General features: G+C 47.5%; 1 protein-coding gene across 1 annotated transcript in view; it reads right to left on the minus strand.

Annotated features, from left to right (window-relative positions):
* Kcnh1 (potassium voltage-gated channel subfamily H member 1) overlaps positions 1–23,067 on the minus strand; it is a 256,799-nt gene that overhangs the window by 57,097 nt on the left and 176,635 nt on the right. Inside the window, exon 11 of the mRNA XM_010613231.2 lies at positions 6,465–6,661. Coding sequence (XP_010611533.1) covers positions 6,465–6,661 — 197 coding nt within the window. The remainder of the gene's footprint in view (positions 1–6,464; positions 6,662–23,067) is intronic.

Here is a 23,067-nt window from a genome sequence, read left to right on the forward strand (position 1 = left end):
CCAAAAAAAAAAAAAAAAAAAAAAAAAAAAAATTACACACAAAAACAAAAGGGTCAGGGGTCAAATAAATGAGAAATGTGGGGCTAAATATTTAAAACATCAAGAAACCAATCTTCTCACTTGAGTATGAAGCCTAAAACCATCTAGCCCATGAATCAACAACCCTATTTCTTATAACTCAACCAAAGTGCCCAAGAAGGTACTGCTAAACCGGACAGCCCAGCTCCATGCTCCTCCAGCCAGGCCACCTCTTTTCCACTCTGTGGTAAGTGCAGTACACAGCCATTCGTTGGATGAACCAAGTTAGGATCGAGTCCAGCTGCTCTCCACTGCCCATACCAGTCTGCGGGGCAGGAACAGCTCCCGAGGAGTCTGCAGCACCATGCTTTGCCAAAGCACCTCTCTAAGATGCCGCTGCTGCCTGTGTTTTATAAATGGGAAATTGAGGACCAGTGAGCAAGATCACTGAGTAGAATCAAGACTTGAGCTCAAGTACTCCAGCTGCAGAGTCCATGTTTTCCACGTCACACTCTGCTGCCTCCGTCTCCCTGCTCTGTGAGCCAAAACTCCCGTGGCTTCCACAGAATTCTCCTGCGCCCTGTGGCCGCCTTTCCTACAGAGAGTTAAATACAGTAAAAGGTCTGTACATGGGAAGGGCAATGTGCCCAGCACTCTATCATACCTTCCCACAGCTTCGCTTCATGGAGAGGAGCACACGTGCTTGTCCAATGTTCAGCCCGACGCTAGCCCAGGGCAGAGCTCCCATGTAAATGAAGTCCTCTCTGTAAAACCCACACTCATTCCAGAACTTCACTGCCTCCTCAGAAGTGGCCAGAGGCAGTTCAACAGCTGTCCTGTAAGCTGATTTAGACATGATAAAGCACAGACACTTTCGTTGTCTTCCTCCGCCAGGGTCATGATGGGGCTCTGCTATATTTATTGGGGTGTTGCAGAGAATACAGGGATCCGCAGAAGGCCACATAGGTCCCTCACATCACTCCCCGAGCCTCTGGAGGAAAAAGGAACTTGTTGTTCTGAGAAAATTATGGTCATCACTCACATCATCTGTCCCCTTTCCCCACCCCTAATTTCAACACCATGATTTTATCATCTTGTTAGCTTGACAGTCTAATAGATGATTTATTTCCCAGAAATCTGCACTATGGAGAAATGACAAGGAAAATATGGGCTATGTGAGATCATTTAAAAAACTGAGGCTGTGATGAAACAGAGGGAAAGCGGGTGACATTTCTAAGCAATAGCTTCACCGTCTTCCAATCTTACCAACCTTCCACAAGAATCTGCTCAGGGAGAACACTAAAAGGCTTCTCGGTGCCACTTATGAGCAGAGCTCTCTCCAGAATAAAATGTCCTTTGGTTAGAGTGGGCTAGAGAGGTAAACAGGTTTCAAAACAGCTCACTATGGCAACCTGGGCTCTAGCAAGCAGGCATTAGGAGGCCCCTGCTTTGAAAGCACCAGTAACTGTGGCTGCAGCTCCCTCCTGAATTCACTAGATTGAGACTTTAACCATGAGTGCAAACACTGCAAAACATACTCAAATACACGACAATATTGGCTTTAAAAAATAAAATACTATACAGAGAGAATGAGAATCACCCTACCAATTACCTACATGCTAATTATCCCATGCATTGACTGCTGTTAATTACCTAATTGCATGTATGCAGTGCACCATTTCGTTGTTATACATTTCCTCTGCCATATTAATGATCAGGAGGAGGAGGAGCCAATCCCCTAGCACCTGGGAAGTGAAACCTCATCTCTGAAACGAAAGTCAAGTCCAAGTGAAACGTGACTAAGGAAATTGGTGAGCTTATACATCGAGGGGAATGACACATGACCTCACCCCTTCAAGCCTGGAGGTAGAGGTGGAAGATAAGCAGTGGGGCACAGAAAGGGACAAATGCGGACTGAGCACTTCCGAGGGGTACACTGTCACTTTTCATTTGCGTTTCAAGGTATGTGAGACTCTCCATTATCCCTGTTCACCCAGAGGCTTAGAACAGTTCTGTAACTTGCCTCTCGTCAGTCATCTGGTCATTATTCAAAAGGGTCCTTAGACCCAAAGCAGTGCTCTCCCTGGCGAGTTCCTGTCCTACCAGGTTAACCCGGGCTGTGATCTGGACGCCACGCCTCCCTGCACACCCAGCAGCAGACTGTGCTCCCTCTCTGCGGAAGCACGTCTCCTGTCGCTCAGCCTGGGTCTGGCTGGTTCTGCTGCACAAGTGTTGGCTGCCCTGGCAGGAGCAAAGGCGCCACCCTGAAAAGCCAACAGACTGGATGAGAGCCGAAGGACACCGACCCTGGAAAAGCTATGAGCTAGCCGCGGGCCCGCATGCCGCTCAGCTGGATGGGCACACTGGGGACTGGAACATGTGACTTCATAGCCAGATGACCTTGGAGGAGGGCTCTTGAGAAATGGGGTTGCTTGGAGAATTCAATGAGCTGACATGGTGCTGTGCCTTGCACAGTCCTGAGGGTTGTGATAATTTTACTATTAATAACGTACACCCTTTGGTTTAGACAAAGGAAGATGTGACGCTTAGAGGAAAAAGTTTGCAGAGCCCTTGCTGACACCCTAGACAGGCAAGACAAGATGGGGAAGACTCCACTTCCCCTTCCTTTCATGAGCAGCCACAGCTACCTCTCCCGGGAGAAACCTTCCTGCCACACTGTTCTCTTGATACCCTGGTGCCTGAACCAAGGTCTCAGGATAACTCAATCACTGCAAGAACGGAGCTAACTGAAAGGGGTGGGGGGGTTGCTGGACTCCACTCTGCCAAGTGGCAGTGCCTCCTTGGCTGCAGAAAACCTACAATAACACCCACCACAGAGCATACTTTGCACAGCAGGACCTGCCGGAGCAAAGGCAGGGGACTGCCTTCTGCTTCCTTTTCAGAAGGCATAAGATGATAAAAAGGGTGTGACTCAAGTGGGCAAAACAAGTAACAATCACTCACAACGTCGCTAAGCGCTTACTATATCCTAGGGGCCGTGAGTGAGAGCTTGGCAAGTATTGTCTAATTCACTTCTCTTGAGTATACTGAAAGGAAGAGATTTTCACCATCCCGTTTAAAAGATGATAATGTCTTCGTATCTTGTCCAGAATTGCAAAAGCACTAAGCAGCAGAGGCAGGAGCCAGGTCTCCTACCTAGTTCAGGGCTCTCAGACAAGAAAAACTGAAGATAAGAATGCTGAATTCACCTGCAGGCTCTGTCTCCTCATTCTTGTCCACAACTTCATGTGGCTTTGGAGGAAAAACAGATAGTGCCAGGTTTTCCCAAGTTGGGCCCCAAAGGCAGTACTGAAAGCTGGAAGGTGCTTGTACCCCTGGGTTCAGGGGTCAGAGGATGAGGTCTAGAGTACAAGATAGAGGCGGGCCAGCAACTATGGGAACCAAGGTTCCTGGTGGAGTTGTCATTTCTGCCTCCAATTATTTTATTGCCAGTCTCATTCTGTGACTTTTCTACAAAGTGTCCTATCTGTGACATGAGGAGGTGGAGACTTGAAGAGAAACCAAATAGCCACAGAGGCACCTTCCAGCTCAGAGTTTTTTCTTTTGTGTACCAGCGGAGGGTCTACAAGGCCAACATTCCAAATGGATGTTGAAGGCAGTGTATTCTAAGAACTCTTAGCAAATAACTCACATAATTTTGCCAAGCTAGAAATAGCCACAAGAATATACTTCATTTTGCGGAAAAAAATAGCTACAAGAATAATTCATGCAAGTAATGTTCTCATCGTCTGTGCCCTATGTAGCTATGAATTAATTTTCAAAAAGACACAATGGGAGACCACAATGGCAATACCAAAACAACAAGTCTCTTTTCACCAAGGAAAGAAAGGCTACCTCTTCACACAAAAGCTCTCACTAAAATTCCTCTGGATTCATACCAGACGCATGAGCACTTGGGACGGGAAGGACGTTGGAAGGTGAACTAGTTACATCCTCCACTCAGTGCTCAAATTCTTTGCACAGTGTTCCTAAGCATGGACCAAGGGCTCCTCGGTACCCACACAGCAGCAAACCTGGGCCACTCAGCCTTCAGAGGACTTTGTTATACTGTGCCAAATCTGTCCATCCTTCTGTCCACAGGTTTTTATAGCTGGTTAACTCCTCCAGGACGGCGCTTCAGAAAGGCGGCCCACAGGCTTCTCTCCTCCAGAGCTGTCAGTCATTCTGCACTTACAAAGGCAATCTGACCACTGAGGCATAGCCATTTGTGTAATCATTGCTGTTGTTTTTTGAAGACAGATTTACTTAAACCACAATTATTCCATGACGATGACTCCTCCAAATAATCCAGACTGAGTATTTTTTCAACCTGCATTATCAGAAACACTGAAAGCTGATTATAATCAACTTGCTTTCACAGAAAGAAGGAATAAATCAAAAAATAGATGCTTAGAGAACCCACTTGGCTAAAAGTATCAGCAGCAATCATTTCATATTTGCAGCCAACAGACGAGCCCGGAGAACGAGATGCACACTTTACCACTGTGCGTGCCTGCCTACCATCCAAATGGGCAGCTTTCAAACCACAGAACCAAAAACCTCATTTAGCCACAGCCTTGTATTTTACCAAGTGAAAGCAGGATCCAAAGATTCTGCCTCTTTCTCCTTGCTTCCTCAGATGTTCACAGAGTCCAGGCTCTGTGCTCGGTTATGCAGAGGATGCCCATATACTCTTGCACCCTCAGGCCTCCTAGCAGGGACTTACAAAGCAATAAAATTCGGGGGTTCTAGGTTAGGCGGAAACATACTGTTAGGGTAACCCAGTGCCAGTCATTCCAAGTCTCATATAATGGACGTAGAAGACGAGTCTGTTTCCTTTCTCTCGATTTTGCTTAAACTGTTCCTCCAAGCAGAACACCTACTCATTCCGTTTGGCAAACACATCCTCTGGCCTCAGCTCATTTCCCCAACACTTTCTCCCCTGTAGCTTCTCCTCCTCTCTCCTCCCTCAGCAGCCCACATAAATCACAATCATCTTATTCAATGAACTGCAATTATCCTCCCTGTGTCGATCTTCTCTTTCAGAAAGGGAACTTTGTTATCATTCAGTTTTACTTTTCTAGTCTAGCTCAGTTAGCACAAAGTTAGGTTTGATGAACGAACAGAGAAACATATCCGCACAGTCCTAAGGGTTAAGTGGAGTTTCTCACACACAGGAGAGGAGGGATTCCAAGCTGAGGCAGCAGCATGTGGAGACACAGAGCTCTGGATGGGTGCAGAGTGCCTGCAGAAGTGTGTGGGGTCCTCACAGTGGAATTCAAGGAGCCGAGGGCAGGGTGGGGAGAAGTGGTGGAGGACGGGGCTTGGGGGTTAGGTCATGTGCACAACCACGTAAGCCAGGCTGAAGTAACAGACACAAGCCTGTAAGGGTCAGACTCATTTTCAAGGTGAGTCGAGGGCCGTGAAGAGGAAGTACTGTGCTGGTACAGACGCAAGGCAGGGAAAAGTCTAAAGCCCACTGTGCCGTCCTGCCAGGGTACCGGGAGTGTCTGTGACACGGGGCCCTGTGTCCCGTGGATTCTGCAAGGATGATGAGGAAGAAAGCAAAGGACAAACTCAGATTTGACAGCTTAGGTGGAGCCAACAGGATCTGACGATAACACAAGCTGGGAGAAGGGAAAAGCAACATCAGTGCTGACGCCCGGGTTTCTGATCTGGAACCTGGGCACAAATGAGATGGTGTAAACACAGATGGGGCCGTGAGACAGGAGCAGACAAGAGGGGGAGATGATGGGACACTGGGGAAAGTTCTCACGGCCTCCTATCCCAAGGGTTCCTGCAGACACACAGCTGCCATCTTACTGTCTTAGCCAAGAGAGATGGATGCAGTGCAGAAGATCCTTCGTGGAAAATAAAGAGGGCAAGACAAACACTTAATCCTCATGGAGACAGAGACCCTCTGATAAACCAAGGGAGAAAGAACCAACTTCCGATGAGGTATTTTCCGGTTCTTAAACTGCTGATCTTTCTCAACAACTTGCCAACAGTATATGAAATATTCTCCAGACAACTAAATTCCATGACTTCTTAATTTTCTGTACCCAACTAAAGTAACTTCATAGCTTTTTAAAAACTATCATCACCAGCAGGCCGGCTAATGGCCTCCTCCCACCACTCGGCACGTCCTGGTCTCCAGGGAGACGTCAGCTTACCTTCAGGGGCTCCATGCAGCTGCTTCATCAAAGAGCAACCTCACGTCTTACTCATCTCTTTGAGGAGCTACAAAGTCTAGACACGGCTGAGGACAAAGCCCACAGACATACACGGGAACAAATCCCTTCGGTACCAACATGAGCCGCCTTCTCATCTAATAATATTCCCTCCGCGGGATGGTGAAAGGACTTAGGACCTTCCTGGCCCCAGGAACCATCCAAAGTGCACAGGGAAAACAAAAGTGTAGAAAAACACTGAAAGTGTTCGCTCACCCTCTTCCTCAGGTTGTAGGTGAGAATCAGGTTCCGGGAGAAGGAGTGGGAGAAGGCGGTGTAGAACTCCAGCACCTTCTGCAGGGCGTCCCGTTTGATCACATGCAGGTCACAGTAGGTCAGGGCCCTAACGTTGGCACAGGACTGGGCAAGGGTGGCTTCCTTCCAGAACACATCTCCGAACACATCACCTTTCCCTGAGGAGAGAGTCACCGGGAGGAAGCGTCAGGCCGGAGGGCTCTGGCTGTCTTCCTTCTCCCTAGAGCACTGCCCCTTTGATACATGGAGCTTGGGCTCAGAAAAGGAAGAAAGGGTTTTAATTGGAACTGTAACAACATGCAGTGCGAAAGACTTTAAAATACCACATATACAAGTCAGCAACCAGTGGGTTTGGAATCAGTAATGTCACCTCCTCTAAGGGTTATCCCAATGAACCTACTGAAAAGGACCCTGCCCGTATTCTTTATCACACCTCCATTTCCATGACTCCAATCGTAATCTGTAGCTATTTGTTTGTTTCCTGGTTTACTGTAAGTCTCAACATGTGAGCTCATTACTCCACATAACAGAGTACACATCCCATGGTCAGAACTGGGTCAACATTTGCAGACAGAAGGGAAAGGAAAGGAGGAAGACGGCTCTAAGTCTACATCGTGACTGAGGTGAGCAGACAGGCTGCTGGTGGACGATGTGGACTCTTCACTGGAGAGCGGAAAACAAGGCAAGCCCCTCCCAGGTGGGATGATCTACACAGGAGTCAGGCAAGTGTGGGCTTCAGCCGCTCGCACGTTTGTCTGCTGCCCTAAGGTTCTTATTTATATGGTGCTTCCTTCCCCTCTCCCACAGCTTTCCCCAAAGTATGCATCTTACCCTTATCAAATGCCTTCCTAGAAGCATAAAATTATAAGCCCTATATAATAGTATCTCCAGGTTCTTCTATCTCTAGCATTCTACAAGTACATCTCATAAATCAATCCAGCAAGGTTACGAACCGAATCCTGCCATTCGTATACCAAAAACCTTACACTTAATGTAACCACCGTAATCAGGAGGTAGAGGCTGAGAGGTATAACTCACAAGGATGGAGCTCTCATGAATGGGATTAGTGGCCTTACAAACGGGACCCAAGGGCTCTCTCGTGCTCTTTTTGCTGTGTGAGAACGCAATAAGAAGTAGGCAGTCTGCACTGTGCAAGAAGGCCCTCATCAGAGTCTGGCCATCCTGGTACCCTGATCTTGAATTTTCAGCCTCCAGAGCTGTGAAAAAGAAATCTCTGTTGTTTATATGTGTTATCGTTCACATCTACATGTCCCCCCACAGCCTCCTGCACTCAGAGGCAGGGCTTTCAGAAGAGGACTAGACCTTGGGCCTCTACAGCTGACTCACCTTAGGAGGTGGGGCCGCTTGGGGCATGACCAGAGGCTGTATCTACTTCCAAACATGGATTGAAACGTTTTAAACGATGAGCCAAATAAACCTCTCCTCCTTTAAGTTTTGGGTGTCAGATATTGCATCCCAGTGATGAGAAAGCAACAAGATAATATATCGTCTACAGCACTTTGTTAAAGTAGCCAAAACTAAGAACTGAACCCACATACTCATATTCTGAGTCAGCTTATATTTCATACCTAGGGACATTCTCCCTACCTTTCTCAGTAACCGATCAATATTTTAATGTGTGTCTAAGGCAAAGCTTAATTTATTCCTGGTACAATTTCTGGTTATAAGTAACTTAAAATGTTTATCTTGTCTCTAAATCCTCAGCACAGATAAACATAAATTTGAATCCCCAGGGAACCAAAGAGGAATATACACAGGGAAGGGTGGAAATTAATGTATTCTCAAGGACCTGCCTGTGTGTCCAGGTCAACCGAGCTCCACAGCCAGAATCCAGACACCTGCGATTCATGCATTAACAGAACATCTGTCTTCCCTATTAAGGCTAAGGAGGCAAAAACATTCTCAAGCATATGGACATACTTGACTTTTTCCCAAACACCAAGAAATGTCACTCTAAGTATATGAGATACTCCCAGGACATAGCCTTCTCTATGTGCCTCTAAAATGTGAGCAAAAATCAATAGACTGGGCACATTACAGTTCTCAAGTATTTAGGGTTCTAATATCAAGGTAGTTTGTACTGACTCGATGTTAGTAGAATACACACTTGGAACAGCTTCTAGGTAAACATGTCTTTGAGACTGTGCTGGTTAGATTCCCTTACCAAGTCCCTTTTCAAACATCTGTAATATTTTCTGCCACCTGCCTCAAAAGTGCAAGGACCTGAGTTTGATCCCCAGTACTCCCCCCAAACAATCTGTAATATGGGTTTGCTACATCAAGGCTGGGGTCAGTGTGCGGAGCATGTCTCTCCATGGGATTCTAGCCGGCTGCCATGGAAACAGGCCCATTCAATGGGTGCTTTCTAGCACTGATTTCTACCTTCAGTGCTGGCCAATTCATCTGCTTGTATTAAGCATCTGTAACCTTCCTACACGGCCCCCGATGACTCCTGTGCCCTTCGTATTTATGTACTCTTCCTCCTCTAGAGGATGCTCTTCTTCTGAAATAGTAACTAGATCATTTAAAAATAGACACCACCCATTCCTTTCCAGGCTGCATGCCGCAGCTCACATTAATAGGTGAAGCTCAATCCCCTCCCCTTGGATACGGGCTGACTATAGGGATTCCATTAGCAGAATCTGATAAAAAAGATGCTCTAGGATTCAGAACCAAAGCAGTAAGAAGTTGCAGCCTCTGCCGTGGTCTCTCAAAGCACTCATCCTGGGAACCTTCCCTCACAGATCCAATTAAATATGAGAAGCTCAAGCCAAGCAAGAGCTCACCTGTAAGCTCTCTGCTCACAGTGCACCTTCATCCGCCTCCTCCGTCCAGCCCAAGCTCCACTCACCATCTGGCTGCAGCCACGTGTGGGGAGCTCAAGGGACAGCGAAGGGCACAGCATTCAACCCACTGAATGTGAGAGACAATAACACATTTCTTACACTGTTATATTCAGGGTTCGCCACTGCAACAGAAAACTAAAATACACAGGACTGTGACGCTCTTGGTCCCAAAGCTCATGAGAAATCACCTAAGAAGCCACTCACTATTCCGGCAGGACATTGCAAACCAGCCTAGCTCGGAGCTGGCACCTCACACCCTTCCCTGAGAGAATGAGACAGGGCAGATTTTCCCACACCTGCATCTGAGTATCAGTAAGAAATGTAGAATTTACAAAGCCTGCCCTCTCCTATTGGGCTGAAAAGTAAGATATTTGATCTAAAACTGTTCAGAGTGCAAATCTATTGACAATTTTTTAGTAAGATTACCTCATGCAAAGATGACCCAACTACATTTCTTAAATGCACTGGGAATAGTTTTTCTAATTATAGAAGAAACCATAAAGCAAAACAATAGCTTTTCATTTGCACTTAACATACAAATTAGATGTAAAAGCTGTTTATCAACAACTCTTCAGGGGCATATCTACTGCATAAAACAAAGGACAACCACATTATAGTTAGAACACACCATGGGACGAATAGGTACTTTAGAAATAATGACGGGCCGGGGATTTAGCTCAGTGATGCCACTGCCTGCCTCACAAGCACAAGGTCCTGAGTTCAATCCCCGCTACCAAAAAATAAAAAATTAAAAAAAAATAATAATGACACCATCCTCTGATAAAATATTTCCAGGGCCGGGGATTTAGCTCAGTGGTTCTACCGCCTGCCTTGCAAGCACAGGGACGTGAGTTTGATCCCCAGTACCAAAAAAAGAGAGAGAGAGAAAAGAATATTTCCAATCAAGTTTGTTACAGACAATAAATGGAAGGCAGCTCCTATAACAAAAGCATCTCTTTGTAAGATAATCACAATCCATAAGGTCTAGAAGCCTCAGTGTTGCCATAACTTGGATTTGATTTTCAACCCAAATTGAAAAATCATACAACCTTACTTCCTGTCAAGGCAGCATTTCTGTTATAAATGATCTATCAGTGAGACTAAGCAATGTGGTGTTGAAGGACCTGTCAGATGCAGAACAAACCCAAGATTATTCTGGCAAATGAGAAATGTTCTTATGACACCTGTAATTTGGGAAAACCGTCGAGAGGAAGGGTGCGGGGCACATGGCAGGCTGTTCCTAAGTTTTACACACTCCTGGAAACACTAACTTCCCAGGTCAGAGCTGAGAATCAGAAGCCAGGACAAGCCTTACACCCACATCCCTCTCCTGTGTGCTAGTGGGAAATGAACAAAAGGTACCCTGATGCACTCAGCAATCAAACTACTCAAAAGCAATCAGCTTTATTGATTTATTTATTACTCCAAGGCACTGAGTGCAGAATGTTAAAAGCTAACGTTACAAGTCTCTAAAGCACTAACGTTCTAAGTGGGTGTTCTGAGCTAGGGCACGAGGAAAGGCAGTCTAATGAAAACTCTGGGCGAACCTCCCCGTACTGATTAACCAGCCCCTCCCATTACATGCAGCTGTCTCTCCTGAATCTTCACTCCTGCAATGGTATTAACAGGGGGCTGCGCAACACAGGCAAAACAAGCAGGACATGGACCCAGGGCTGGGGGGTGCCCACGGCACAGGAGGAAAGCCAGCCCTGCAGCCCAGAGTGAGGGTGGAGGCTGCAGTCTGGAGGGCACAGGTGGGCCTGTGGGAGCGAGGTCAGAGGGTATGAGGGTGAGTGAATTCGCGGTGTCGGGACAGGTTCCAAAAACATCACACAGCCTTCCCAAATACTAACGCGCTGTGGGGAGCCTTCTGATCTGATCCTTACAAATGGGTCTGGGACTCTTCAGAGCAGGTGCCCAGATGAACTCAGCAGCCAGGAGATCAGAGCACAAGTGAATTTTCTGGATGCCTCCCCTCAATATTCCTCGCCGTGTGCTCCTTTAAGGATAACTAACAGTGGTGCTCTGGGCTAAGCAGAAAAGAACTGCACTGTGCAAGTCCTTAGCTGTTGCTAAGCATCTCCAGACTCAAGCCAATCAGAGAAACCCAGTGACACACTCATGTACCACTTGCCAGGCACTGTTCTAGGGCGGAGGTTTAGCAAGGCACCAGGGGACACAGGTCAATGGACACATCAGGGCTACAGCAGGGCATGGACTCAGAAGACAGGATGTCTAAGCTGAGAGTCCAGGAAATCAGGAGAACCGGTGCAGAGGTGGCTCCGGGCAGAGGGCAGAGCGCGCGCGAAGGCCAAGACACCAGACCCTGGCTCTTTGGCAGAGGTGAAAACCACTCAGAAGCCTCTGGATTGCCCACGTTTTGGGTCACCTGCTTCCAATTCCTCTGTAGTGCAGATGTTGCACATGGTAGATGTCAAGGAAGGGTCCAGGGTCCTCATTCAGGTACAGCTCACCCAAGCACCCTCCACACTGAGAACAGGCAACAGAACTGCCGGCAGCTGTTCCCAGGTCTGCTCTCATCCACTGCTTTCCTGAGGGTTATGTGGCGAGTGCGGAGAAAGGTGGAGAAAGGTGCAGAAAGGGGTGCACAGAGGGCTGCTCTCCTGCGTCACTCAGGCCTCCTTACTCTCATCCCCAGGGCATTCACACGTCACTCACCCTCGGGCCACTCAGGACAAGAGGCCTCACCCCCTTCCTCCCCTCTTCCTCACGATGCCGAAGTGCACTTGCACAGACCATGGCATGGCCACAACCGGCTCTGGAGAAGAGGCCCTGGGAAGAATTCCAGCAAGGGCTGGATTCCCATTTCCGAGCAGCCCTGAGCAGCGGACAGGACAATGTGAGGACGTGGACCGTGCCCAGGCCACCTGCACTCATCATATTCACCAGGTACATTAAACTGGTCCTCCAGTAGCAGTTCTCAGAGCCCTGTCGACGGCACACAGCGAATCCGCCCTGGGTCCCTCCCCAGACTGCCCGGCAAGTTTTCCAGTGTCCTGATCTTCCACGTTGTCAGGGTGAGCTTCAGGGCCAGGCGAGCTGGCTATGAGGCTGAGGTCCCCCGTCGGGGGTTGCGCCGGCCTCGCCGGCCTCTCCCCTGGGTTCTCAGTCTCGTGAGCAGTGAGGCTCCCGTTTCTCCTCAGGTCTCCCGGCACCCGTCCACCACCCCTGCTCGCTAGCCTTTGGCCGGAGCAGCGCCCTGGGACGCTGCCCTCACCACTGTGATTCCCCTGGAAATGTACACTCCCCTCCTCCTATAACTGGGCATCTGTGGCACATGGCAGGTGGCCAGTGGTTGTTGGATATATAAACAACAGCACTGGGCATTCTACTAAACCTCTCCCAGCCTCAGTTACTCAGCTGTAAATGTAGATAACAATTCCCACTGTGGTGCTATTGGAGGGTTCACATGGACACTGTGGACACAGCACCCTGCATTGTGCTGGGAATGCAGCAGGTACTCGGTAAACAGCAGCACCATGAAAGGCAAATCCTCCTGACAGTCCAGAGAAGCAAACTCAACAGGAATTAACAGACCCACTCCCTGTACGGAAGAAAGCGAGGGATTAAGTGGCCGCCCATGACCCCACATGCTCTCCTACACTGCCGTGTGGCCTCTGTACTGAGAAGCTGAGGGTCCTTTGCATCTTCTACCGGCAGCCTTCCCCTTCAGGCCAAACTCAGCGAGGCCTGCCTCAATGGGCACTAGCGAGGCATGGAAATAAGGATAAACTAGGTCTGGGCTCAACCCTCACAATGCCTCTACCCACGTAAGACATATTCTCGAATATCAGGTCTAACTGGAAAAGGCCACGTTTATTTCCCCTCTCTTTGTTCAAACCCTGGAGAGGACTCTATCATTTATCAAGCACACTGAACCCAATGCCCAGGCTGTTCATCTTTCAAGCTACTCTACTCGTGCTCCTCTCCTGCACGCCCCTCTAACACTGCTCTGACCCCAGTGCATCACAACACCTTTACTGATCTAAGTGACACTCTTTAGTCCTCAACATATTATAGCTCTTGGATCCTAATATATATCTGTGTGGTTTAGCAATTTTTAAAAATATCGGAATCACTGTATCTTAAATCAATGAGCTGTCAGTTTACTGGAGGTACTGTGTCTTACTAGGTCAAGAAATACTGATGTGTCACCTCCTGCTTAGTGAGGCGCACTTCGGCGACATCCCATGCCCACCGCCAGCCTTTGCCCTCCTGGTCTCCCTCCCTCTGGCTTTCCCTCTCAGGTGCCTGTACGCATCTCAGAAACCGCCACTGCCCGAGCTTTGCATTAGATCTTGTTACCCTCCCCCTTTTCCTTAAGTGTCCCTGGCTTCTCCCTCCGTATTACTGCCACCTGGGTCACACCAACCCTAGATTTAACCTTGAGCCTCAATGTTTCTCCTGAGTCCAGAATCTCCCACTGGACCCCGTCACTCAGCCCAGGCCCCCAGATCCGACGGTGGACCTGGTCGTGTCCAGTGCTGCCCTCCCAGTGAACTTGTCCAAGTCACTCCAGCCTTAGCCCCCTTACTCCTCTCTGTGCGCAGTGCATGGCCAGGCTCTGACTATGGGATCTGTTAAACACCCCTGGGTCTGTCTGTTTTGTTATTTCCACAGATGTTGAGTCAGGTCCGTCACTCTCATCTCCCTGCCTCCCATCTTGATTTCCTAGCTGCCAGGACAATTTTTTAAACACAAATACAATTATGCCATTGTGCTTTAAGATCTCCACCGGCTCCATACTGCCTTTGGTCCAAATCTCTTAAACAGGCCCAAGGCCCTGCTGTGGCCCGGCGTACTGAACTCCTTTTCATTCTCAGATGTGTAGGCTGTGCCCGCTGCCTGCTCTCTCACTAATCCCCACACCAAGTGCCCACAGCTACAGCGGTACCTGCTGGACGCAGCTGCAGCCTCAGCCCTGGCAGGAAGCCCTCCCTGACTTTACACAGATTGGCCAGGGCTCCCTGTCTGTCATATAAATTCCCTTGGCATTCTGTTCTCAGTCCTATTATAGCTCCTGGCCCTATGGTATAACTTGTATTTCTCCTCAGTGAGGTGGTCAGGTCCATGGTGGGCCTGTTTGGTTCACTGATGCTGTATCCAGTCCCTAACGTTACACAGTCTCTGGCGTGTGTACAGAGCAGACAAATCAACAAGCCAAGGGAAATGCACCTTTGGGGAGTACAGTGTTGGACGGGCCAGAATATGAAACACACAGACTGTCCCAGGCTGGATGACTCAGAGAGGCCTGGCCCACAGTCCAAGTGTAGGCACCCACATCCTCTGGGAACTACTTGTCAGCCTGCAGAAGGAGTTTGCTGACCAGCTCAGAAATATTTCTATAATTCACTGTTCTTCAGCTTAATGCTAAGCTTAAAGTTCACAGGCAAATTTAAAAAGAAGAAATAAAAATAACACACATTAGAAATTACCCTATGATACAAATGCTCAAATTAAATCATTCAAAATATGGATCATCAGTGTTCACTGGAGGGCCACGCTGAGCCTAAGCACAAAGCTATTGTCCCAACCTGCGTGGGGCTCACATGTAAATGCTTATGTTGAACAGCGACGTGACAACACCACAACTCTCCTCTTTATCCCCAATGCAATCAGATACAATTAAATTACCAAAAGTCTCTCTGGCAAGCAAAGAGATCACAAGTCTTACACTGAAAGCAGGTAAAAACTTTCCAAGATCCCTACAGATGATAACTGAAAATTAACTTTATTTTTCTCCTTCTAGTTGTTTATAAAAGAATACAAGTTCAAAGACCCGAGTCAATCTCCAGTACCCAAAAAAAAAAGAAAAGAAAGAAAGAAAACAAACACAAGTTCATTATAGAAAACTAAAGTATTGAAAAATAGGAAATAAAAATTATTCATACAGTAACCATTCATAAAACTTTAGGTTTTACATTTTTGGAACATTTTACACCTTTCTTTAATGTAAATATGCATGTTACTATAATAATTGTACATTGTGCTTTTCCAGTTGAAAACTACATCAGGAATACTTTTATGCCAATAGAACTTGAAAGCATAATTCCTTGATTGAGCATTATTTACGATTCACCAACCTCTCTGGACACTAAAGCTATGAGAATTTCCTTTAGAAAGATCTATTATGATAGCTGTAATATATATAATTCCCAGTTTCTTCAGGGACTGCAAACCAATTTTTTTAATCGCTTAAGCAAAAGCAGAATAATCTGGTCTCAGTGAGATACAATTGGGCACAATGCCCTAGAAGTCTTGTTATGTCTCAAAGTTCTGGGTCATTCACACTACAGCTCCTCAGTAGTGTAGATATAACATAGTACTCCAGTCGACAGAACAGCTACACGAGTGCCAATGCTCGGTTGAGTAGGAGACACCTAAGCCTATCCCCTCCCTGTGCTGAGTGACAGCAAACGGTACTCTTACATGGCAAGGGAGCCGTGTCCACCCAGCGGCTTCACCAGGCATCCAGGACAGTGTGTGGTGGTGGGTCACAGGGGCACATAATGGGCACCCCTTCCACCCATCCCTTGCAAACATCTCTGTGAAGTTCTAAGTAAACGAGGGATCACACAAATCTGCTGTGTGGGTTGAAAGCTTTGTGGGATGAGCCAGTCCGTCTTCACTGTCTGGCTGTCCTCTCCAGGAACAGTACAAGGGAGGAGCTGGGTACACTCTGAAACACATGTCTTTTTTCCTAAAGATTGGATCGATAAATAGTACACAAGATGCTGTCAACACATCTACTTGAAAAATAAAATACTCTTAAACTATATTCTAATAATTGAAAGCATTTATGAAACTTGAAATGATGCTGACTTCCTCAAGATCTACTTGAAATATCTTAAATTTCCCATTTTGAATGTAACATATGCTCTTTTAAAGGAAACTTGAAAGCCAGACAAATATATAAAAGAAAATTAAAATCTGCCACATAGCCTCATCTGCAGATACTCACTATAACATGCTGGTGAAGATGTCTATGGGATTCCATCTCTGGAAATTTTTCCTGCCCCACCAGCCTAGCATATTGCATTAAAACTGTACTTCACTTACATAGGAATTTCTAATGTTTAAAATTCCTTAGGAGAATTTTGAATGGGTTACACTCCCATTTCCTTAAACACACTGTGAGATACTTGATCCTTTAGAAAGATACTCGCATGTCCCCTCTGTCTTTTCTTTTATCTTTCATATTTTGTGTTCCTTCCTCTGAATCTCAGATCTCTATCTGAAGCCCTGGCTTCTTTTCCTGTTCCAGGCTGACTTTCTGAGTAATACTGGAGCCCCCACTTCAACACCTTCTCAGCCTGCACATACCATTGACATGGTGGAAGCTTGTGGCTTTCTCCCTCACAGCCTCTCCGTGGGCTTCGCCACCCACACCCACCCACACCGGTGACAGAGACCACCCTGAGCGAATGGAAAATTCAGAAACTGGCTTCTCATATCAAAGTCTGAGTCTTCCTAATAGCCCACAATGCCTTGCCTGAAGAGCCAGCAGTTGGAGTGGGAAAGGAACGGCTCCCCACACCACTGGTTACAGCAGAGGTCTCCATGATCTGTGACGCTGTGAATGGCAAGACAGTAGTGCAGCTAAGGGCAGCATGGCTCATACAGAAAACTCCTTAGAGGCAGAAATTAATCTATGGGAAAAAACAAATTTCCCATTAATCTATGAGCTGTTCCTGCTAGGATGTCTTCTTCCCTTGTTGCTAGGAACTTGATCAGTGCTCTCTACTGGCACTGCACTGTTCCCTGTACCATGCCTTATCCTTTAGAAGCTGCAAGTTCAATAAATAGTGGCAAGCTCCAGGAGATGGTGTCTTAGCTGGTAAGAGCTCTGACCATCCTGGGTCCCCCATTTATGTATTAAGGTCTTGTCTTTTGTCATCCTGCTGCTATACTCTTGGTCAGGTGAGTGGAGGTCTGATCAGCCCCCAACACTCCAGTGCACACCTCCCACTTCCCTCTCATCCAGATGCCAGAACCACCTCTCTTACCTCCCGTTTTTTCCCACTTCCTTTACGTACAATCTTAGTGATTCTCCTTTGTGATGTTTCACACAAAACATGGCAGATTCAGAAAATTAAAATATGGGATGTGTAGGTAGAGCAGAATTTTAATGAATGGTTTCCTTTGAAAACATTTCTTGTTCAAAATTTTGGGGAAAACTCACATTATTGATTATTTGTTACTGCATGAAATCTAAATTCAACTAGCAGGCCTGTATTTTATTTGGGAACAACCTCCCTTTCTGCCTCCCTCTTTATTGCCTACACTTTATCATTACTCCTTTCTATTTTAAGTCACAGTTACCTAGTGGCCTCCTGTCTCTCTGTCACTTTCGTTAATCTTAAGATATCTCAGTTCTAATGGTGTCAAAACCTCCTCAGTACCTCTGGTGGGTTCCCAGTGCCCAGCGTCCTATGGCTGTCATGTAGAGCCCTCCATGGACTGGCTCAACATGCCTCTCTAGCCCTCTATCTCATTGCTGCCCCACAAGTTCTTGGCTCCAGTACAAGAGCTGGTCCTGAGGTTCCATAACCCACCCTTCACTTTGCTTGCCCAGGCCTGCCCCAGGCAATCATTTCTACCCAGAATGCCCCCTATGTCTTCCCAAACTCCTATTCCACCCACAGAGACTCCATCCAAGGCAACACCCTCACTGCCTCGAACACGGGTCCCTAAGATTACTTTACCCTACCATTTGGTAGGACCTTAAAAAGGCTGAGAATTCACAATATCGTGTGGTGCAAGCTAAGGAAAGAAATGGGTTCCTGCCTGGCCCTCTGCCTCACTACCTTGCCAATGTTCACCATCTCACTCCACCCCGAACAGACATCAAGCAGTGACCGCCTGGAGCTGCTCCTCACAGCGCCGTCCTCCAACCGCACACCTGGACTCGGCAGTCTCCAAGGTTGCACCACGGAGCCAGGAGCGAGGCGTGGGCCTCAGCGTTGTGCACACCCACGCAGCCCTGTGCGCATGGCCTGGAGAACTCCCAGCAGCGGAGTCTGCTGCAGCCACGCAGCCCGGGATGTGGGTCCCCACCCTAGTCCTGAGAGGCAGTGAAGCTCTTCCCAGGTCCAGGCCCGGTCCAAATTCCCCCAGCCCTCCGACCCAGTCCAACTTGTGTCCCCCTGAACATTCCCAACTCACTCACAGAAAGAGGTGCTGTGTCAGTCATTGTTACTAAGCATGAATTTGTCTTACGCAATTTAACAGAATATTCCTACAAAATAAGGATTTTTACACCCCCAGAGAGACTGACACATGATATGCTGCAGTAATTGCTAAATAAACAGATGCTATATTAATATCCAAGCAAAGTTAATGGACCCAAAGAAGCTAACTAAGCAAAGATAAGCTTTATATTAAAGAAAACAGTATCATCTGAGAACAGTGTTCACCTGTACAGCTAGGGAGGATGCGCACGTGCACCCCACTCTAATTCAATGCAAGTAGAACTCACTCGGAGCAAGTCTGCCCCCCACCTCCCCCAGGGCTGTCCCCAGCCCCCACACCCGGGCAACATTCTGGCCCCTCCAGAAGACAAGAAGGGTTTTCTCTAGTCAAGAGCTATGCCTGGATCTGTTCCAAAAAGACATTGCAGACAACAAAACAAACCCATCCTTTCTCCTCTTCTATCTGCTTTCCTCCTCTTTCTCCTCCCGGGGCTCTGCAGATCTCCAGTCACCACCGAAAACTGCCCCTCTCCTTCCAGCCCACATACTGGACCTTCTCCCTCCCCGATATCTCTGGATCATGCCTCTCTCCATGCCCACCTCCCTTCTGGTACCTTTCTTGGGGCCTCCTAGCTTGTCTCCATCCATGACTCCACATTTCTGGAACCCAAATCTTCCCATTACTCCCCTTTCTCTCTCTGGCCCCTCATCACCAGAAGATAAAGTCAGTCCTGACCATGGCCCTGCCCAGCCCAGCCTTTGCCTGACATCAGTAAACAGTCGGGTGCACTGTACGTCCTGGGCTATGCACTCACGCCAAGTGTTAGGGCTGTGTCTTGATGTCCTCTAAAGCCTCACGCAGTCATAATTGGGGCTTCTTCACAGGTGGCTGGATCTAGAGTGTGCGATACTGGAATTGACTCAGTGCTAGGCTCAAGGGCACGAGGATGAAGTGTGTGAGTGCTGCCTGCCCTAAGTAGTCTGGATAAGATAAAAGGAGCAGAACGAAGCCGTTAAGGTTCCTTGCTGCTTTTGCTGTCTTCTGCTTGCCATGGACTCTCCCCTCTGCCAAGCCACCCTGCCTCGGAGCCAGTCAATTATGGACTGACACCTCGTAAACCTTTCCCCACTTAACTTTCTGTGCCAGGTATTTTGTCTCAGCAATGAGAAAAAAGCAACGAAGATACTGAGATGCGCAAAGAATGGGATGCAGCACACAGGAGAGAGGTGTGACTGAAGTAATCGATGTGGTAGACGAAGAGGAACCTTGGAGACTCGACCCACAAAGTAACTTCTGCAAGCTGCAGTTACACCACAACTCCAGATCAGGCCTCCTCCAAAATCCCATGCATCTTGGCCAAAGGAATTAAACAGAACAGAACAAGACAAAGCAATGACAAAAAACAGAAAGAAAAGACATAGGATAATCCATGATTAAAACACAAGTTAAGTGTCAAGATGCAGAGCCCGTGAACACTACTACGATGACACTAAATCACAGTGAAATGAGATGTCTTGCTCGGGGAAATGTTTACCGCACTCAAGCACAGCCCTGCTGCCGGTCGGTTTTCTAAGCGTGTGGGTCAGGTACCGGAACACAAGCGAACATGTACACAGAGAGCCACCAGCACACCGGGGCAGGAGCAAAGGGGCACTCACACCTTCTTACTCCATCATCTACGGATATTAGAAGAAAATTATTTTCAAAAACGACTAAGCCTGATGTGGTGGCCCACACTCATCCCAATACTCAGGGAGCTGAGGCAGGAGGATCACTCTGAGGTCAAGGACTGCCTGGAATATGTAACAAGGCCCTACAGTTCTCAAAACATGACAGAACAACAAGAACAACAAAAAACTGATGAATAAAATATGAAAAGCTTGAATTTATTTTAAGAAACCTGGTTTGGAATGCCACTGAGTGATTTTTAAGGATTCCAGAGGAGATTGGGAGGGTACAGTGTCAAAATTCAAGCAGACAGAGTAGAGATAAAGATCACAAGAGATTTCTAGAATACACTCTACCGTCAGGGGATGGCATGGCTTTCAGCCCAGAGAGATGCTGTCTATGTTGATGGGACCTTGTTTCCAAACTGTGGCCTTCAGTTTTGTCAGGAAATCAATTTAGTGGATCACAATGGTCAATTACTTTTAAATGAAAGAGAGTAGAATCTGACAGAAGACACCAGGCTGCACTTCCTGAAGCAAGAGAAGTGAGGCATGCTGGGCAATGCTGTGTGCACACAGTATGTTATCAATTAACAGCGCAATATTTCATGTGGCCACACATTGTCATGGAAAGTCCAAAAGGCTCTCATTAGAAGGGGTTCCATTTTTAACACACTAAACTCACTCAGCTATGAGTACTGAGCCTTTTCATCATTCTTAGATCCATGCTACAATTAAACAGAGAATGGTGTGGAAGATAGAACTGGAAGGAGGAAGTAAATTAGCAGAATGTAAATAAGAGAACGATAACCAAAGAGCAAAAGAATGAGGCAGACGAAGTCTGGCCGTCACTCAGGGTGCTCTGGCCAGTCCCCCGTCCCTGGAGCATTGGCTCTGCAGCAGCTGCTGGGTAACTGCGCCACCAGGGAGCCCCGTGGGCACCTCCACTGCGGTTGTATCTTAAAGGCACAATAAAATTTGGTCCACTGCTGTCTACCCAACCCTACGACAGTGCCTGTGACATACAGCAAGTGTTTGATACGTTTGGTTAGAACTGAAGGGCATCAAAGCACAATTGAGACCAAGCTCTAATTTCATTTGATCCTGGAACCAATCATTTCAGTTCATTGAGAAGTTATCTTAACGAGAGAAAATAACAATCACAACGAAACTCTAAACAGAAGCTAGCGGGGAGCAAATACCTTGGAACCTCTATGCCCCCAAGGACAGGTTGACTCCAAGGACTTGACACATCCTTTTATGGAACAAGGGCCCCTTTACAGGCTATTTAGTATAGTGAGTTTGGAGCTACTTTCTGGACTCAATCTGCCTCCTACAGAGAACAGATGCTTTTCTAGTATGGACAGCTTGAGAACAACAAACGTTGATCCAACACTCTGAGCTACTGCAGAGGTCTGGTCCTTATCACCACCTGGAGAAGGCAGGGTGCCCAGGCCTTGAAAGAAGGGCTGAACCTGGAGAAGCAGCCAAGCGACCAAGTCCACCAACAGTGGGTAAAGCTTGGTTGCTTCCCCAGCAGAATCTTGGCTAAGGGAAATGAGGAGGCAGGAAGTAGTCATTTGCCGTCTTCACCTTCTGCAGCACCAGCGTCCCTCGATGCTCAAGTGTCCAACGCAACACTCCACAGTCACTTGTTTAGGGCGGGCAGACAGATACTAAGCTTTAGTATGCAAGGCAGATGTTCTAGACTCACTGGAACAGCACAAGCAGAGTCGCCAGGGGAGAAATGGCAAGATGCCTTACACCACAGAGTAACTCAGATTCAAGTGCGACAGATTGCTCACTGGCCTCAGCCAGCCAGGCAGACACCCTGACGGCTGCTATCAATATCAGCTCTCTTCATCAAGGGCACTGATGAGCATTAAAGGTAGAGACAGCAGAGACTGCAGCACTGTTTTACCTGCCCCACTCCTCACGGGCACCCAGAGCATGACATCAGCACCCATTTGGTCTCCACCCCAAACCAGCCCTTGTCACAGCGCTTCTGACCACCTGCCAGCAGACCCTGGCAGGATGTGCATCGCCCAGGGCCAGCCTGAGCAGAATGCAACTGAGACGACAATTGGCTGGGGACCAGGGAGGTGAGAGGGAAGCTGCATACCACACGCTCCAAAGTCAAGGAGGAGCAAAGTTCGGGCTTGAAAACAACAGCACCTTTGTCTCTATGCGATTGACCTCTTAATTCTGTCTTTCACGTAACTAAATCTCCCCCACCTCAGTTTCCTGAAAATTTATGTCAAAGATAAAACACATTTACAATGTCTAGCAGTACCTGGCAGCACCAAGGCCAATATATGATGCTAATTATCATTAGGATCGCAGTTTGGCGAAATAGGTCAGAGCAGACGTGTGGGAAACAGAGAGACTCCACAAACCTCCCCAGCTATGGGGGAATTTCCTTCACCTCTTTGAACTATAACCATCTCACCTTCAAAATGAGATGGGAGAGATAAAGCCATTTCAGAGGGCTTTGCGAGGAGTCAATGAGAATCTCTATGTAAAGTTCTTGGCACCGAGTAGATAAGGGGAAGTCCCCTCAGAGAGCCCCCACAAAGAGCTCTCCGGTTGCTACCTCAGGAGTCAGAGGAATTTCTAAAAGTCACTGGTGTTCACTGACCCAAATGCCACGATATCCTCAACGTCTGTTTCTCCTCTCATATTCCCCATTGCTGTGCACAGTGCCAGTTTCCCTGCTGCCCAAGTGAGAAATTCTGCAGTCCTCGCTGACTCTTCCCTCTGCCCCACAGCAAATCTGTCAGCAGGCTCTGCTGATTCCCCTTACATAACTCAGCTCCC

This window comes from Fukomys damarensis, unplaced genomic scaffold, assembly GCF_012274545.1.
Source record: "Fukomys damarensis isolate Sample0158 unplaced genomic scaffold, DMR_v1.0_HiC HiC_scaffold_11, whole genome shotgun sequence".
NCBI lineage: Eukaryota > Metazoa > Chordata > Mammalia > Rodentia > Bathyergidae > Fukomys > Fukomys damarensis.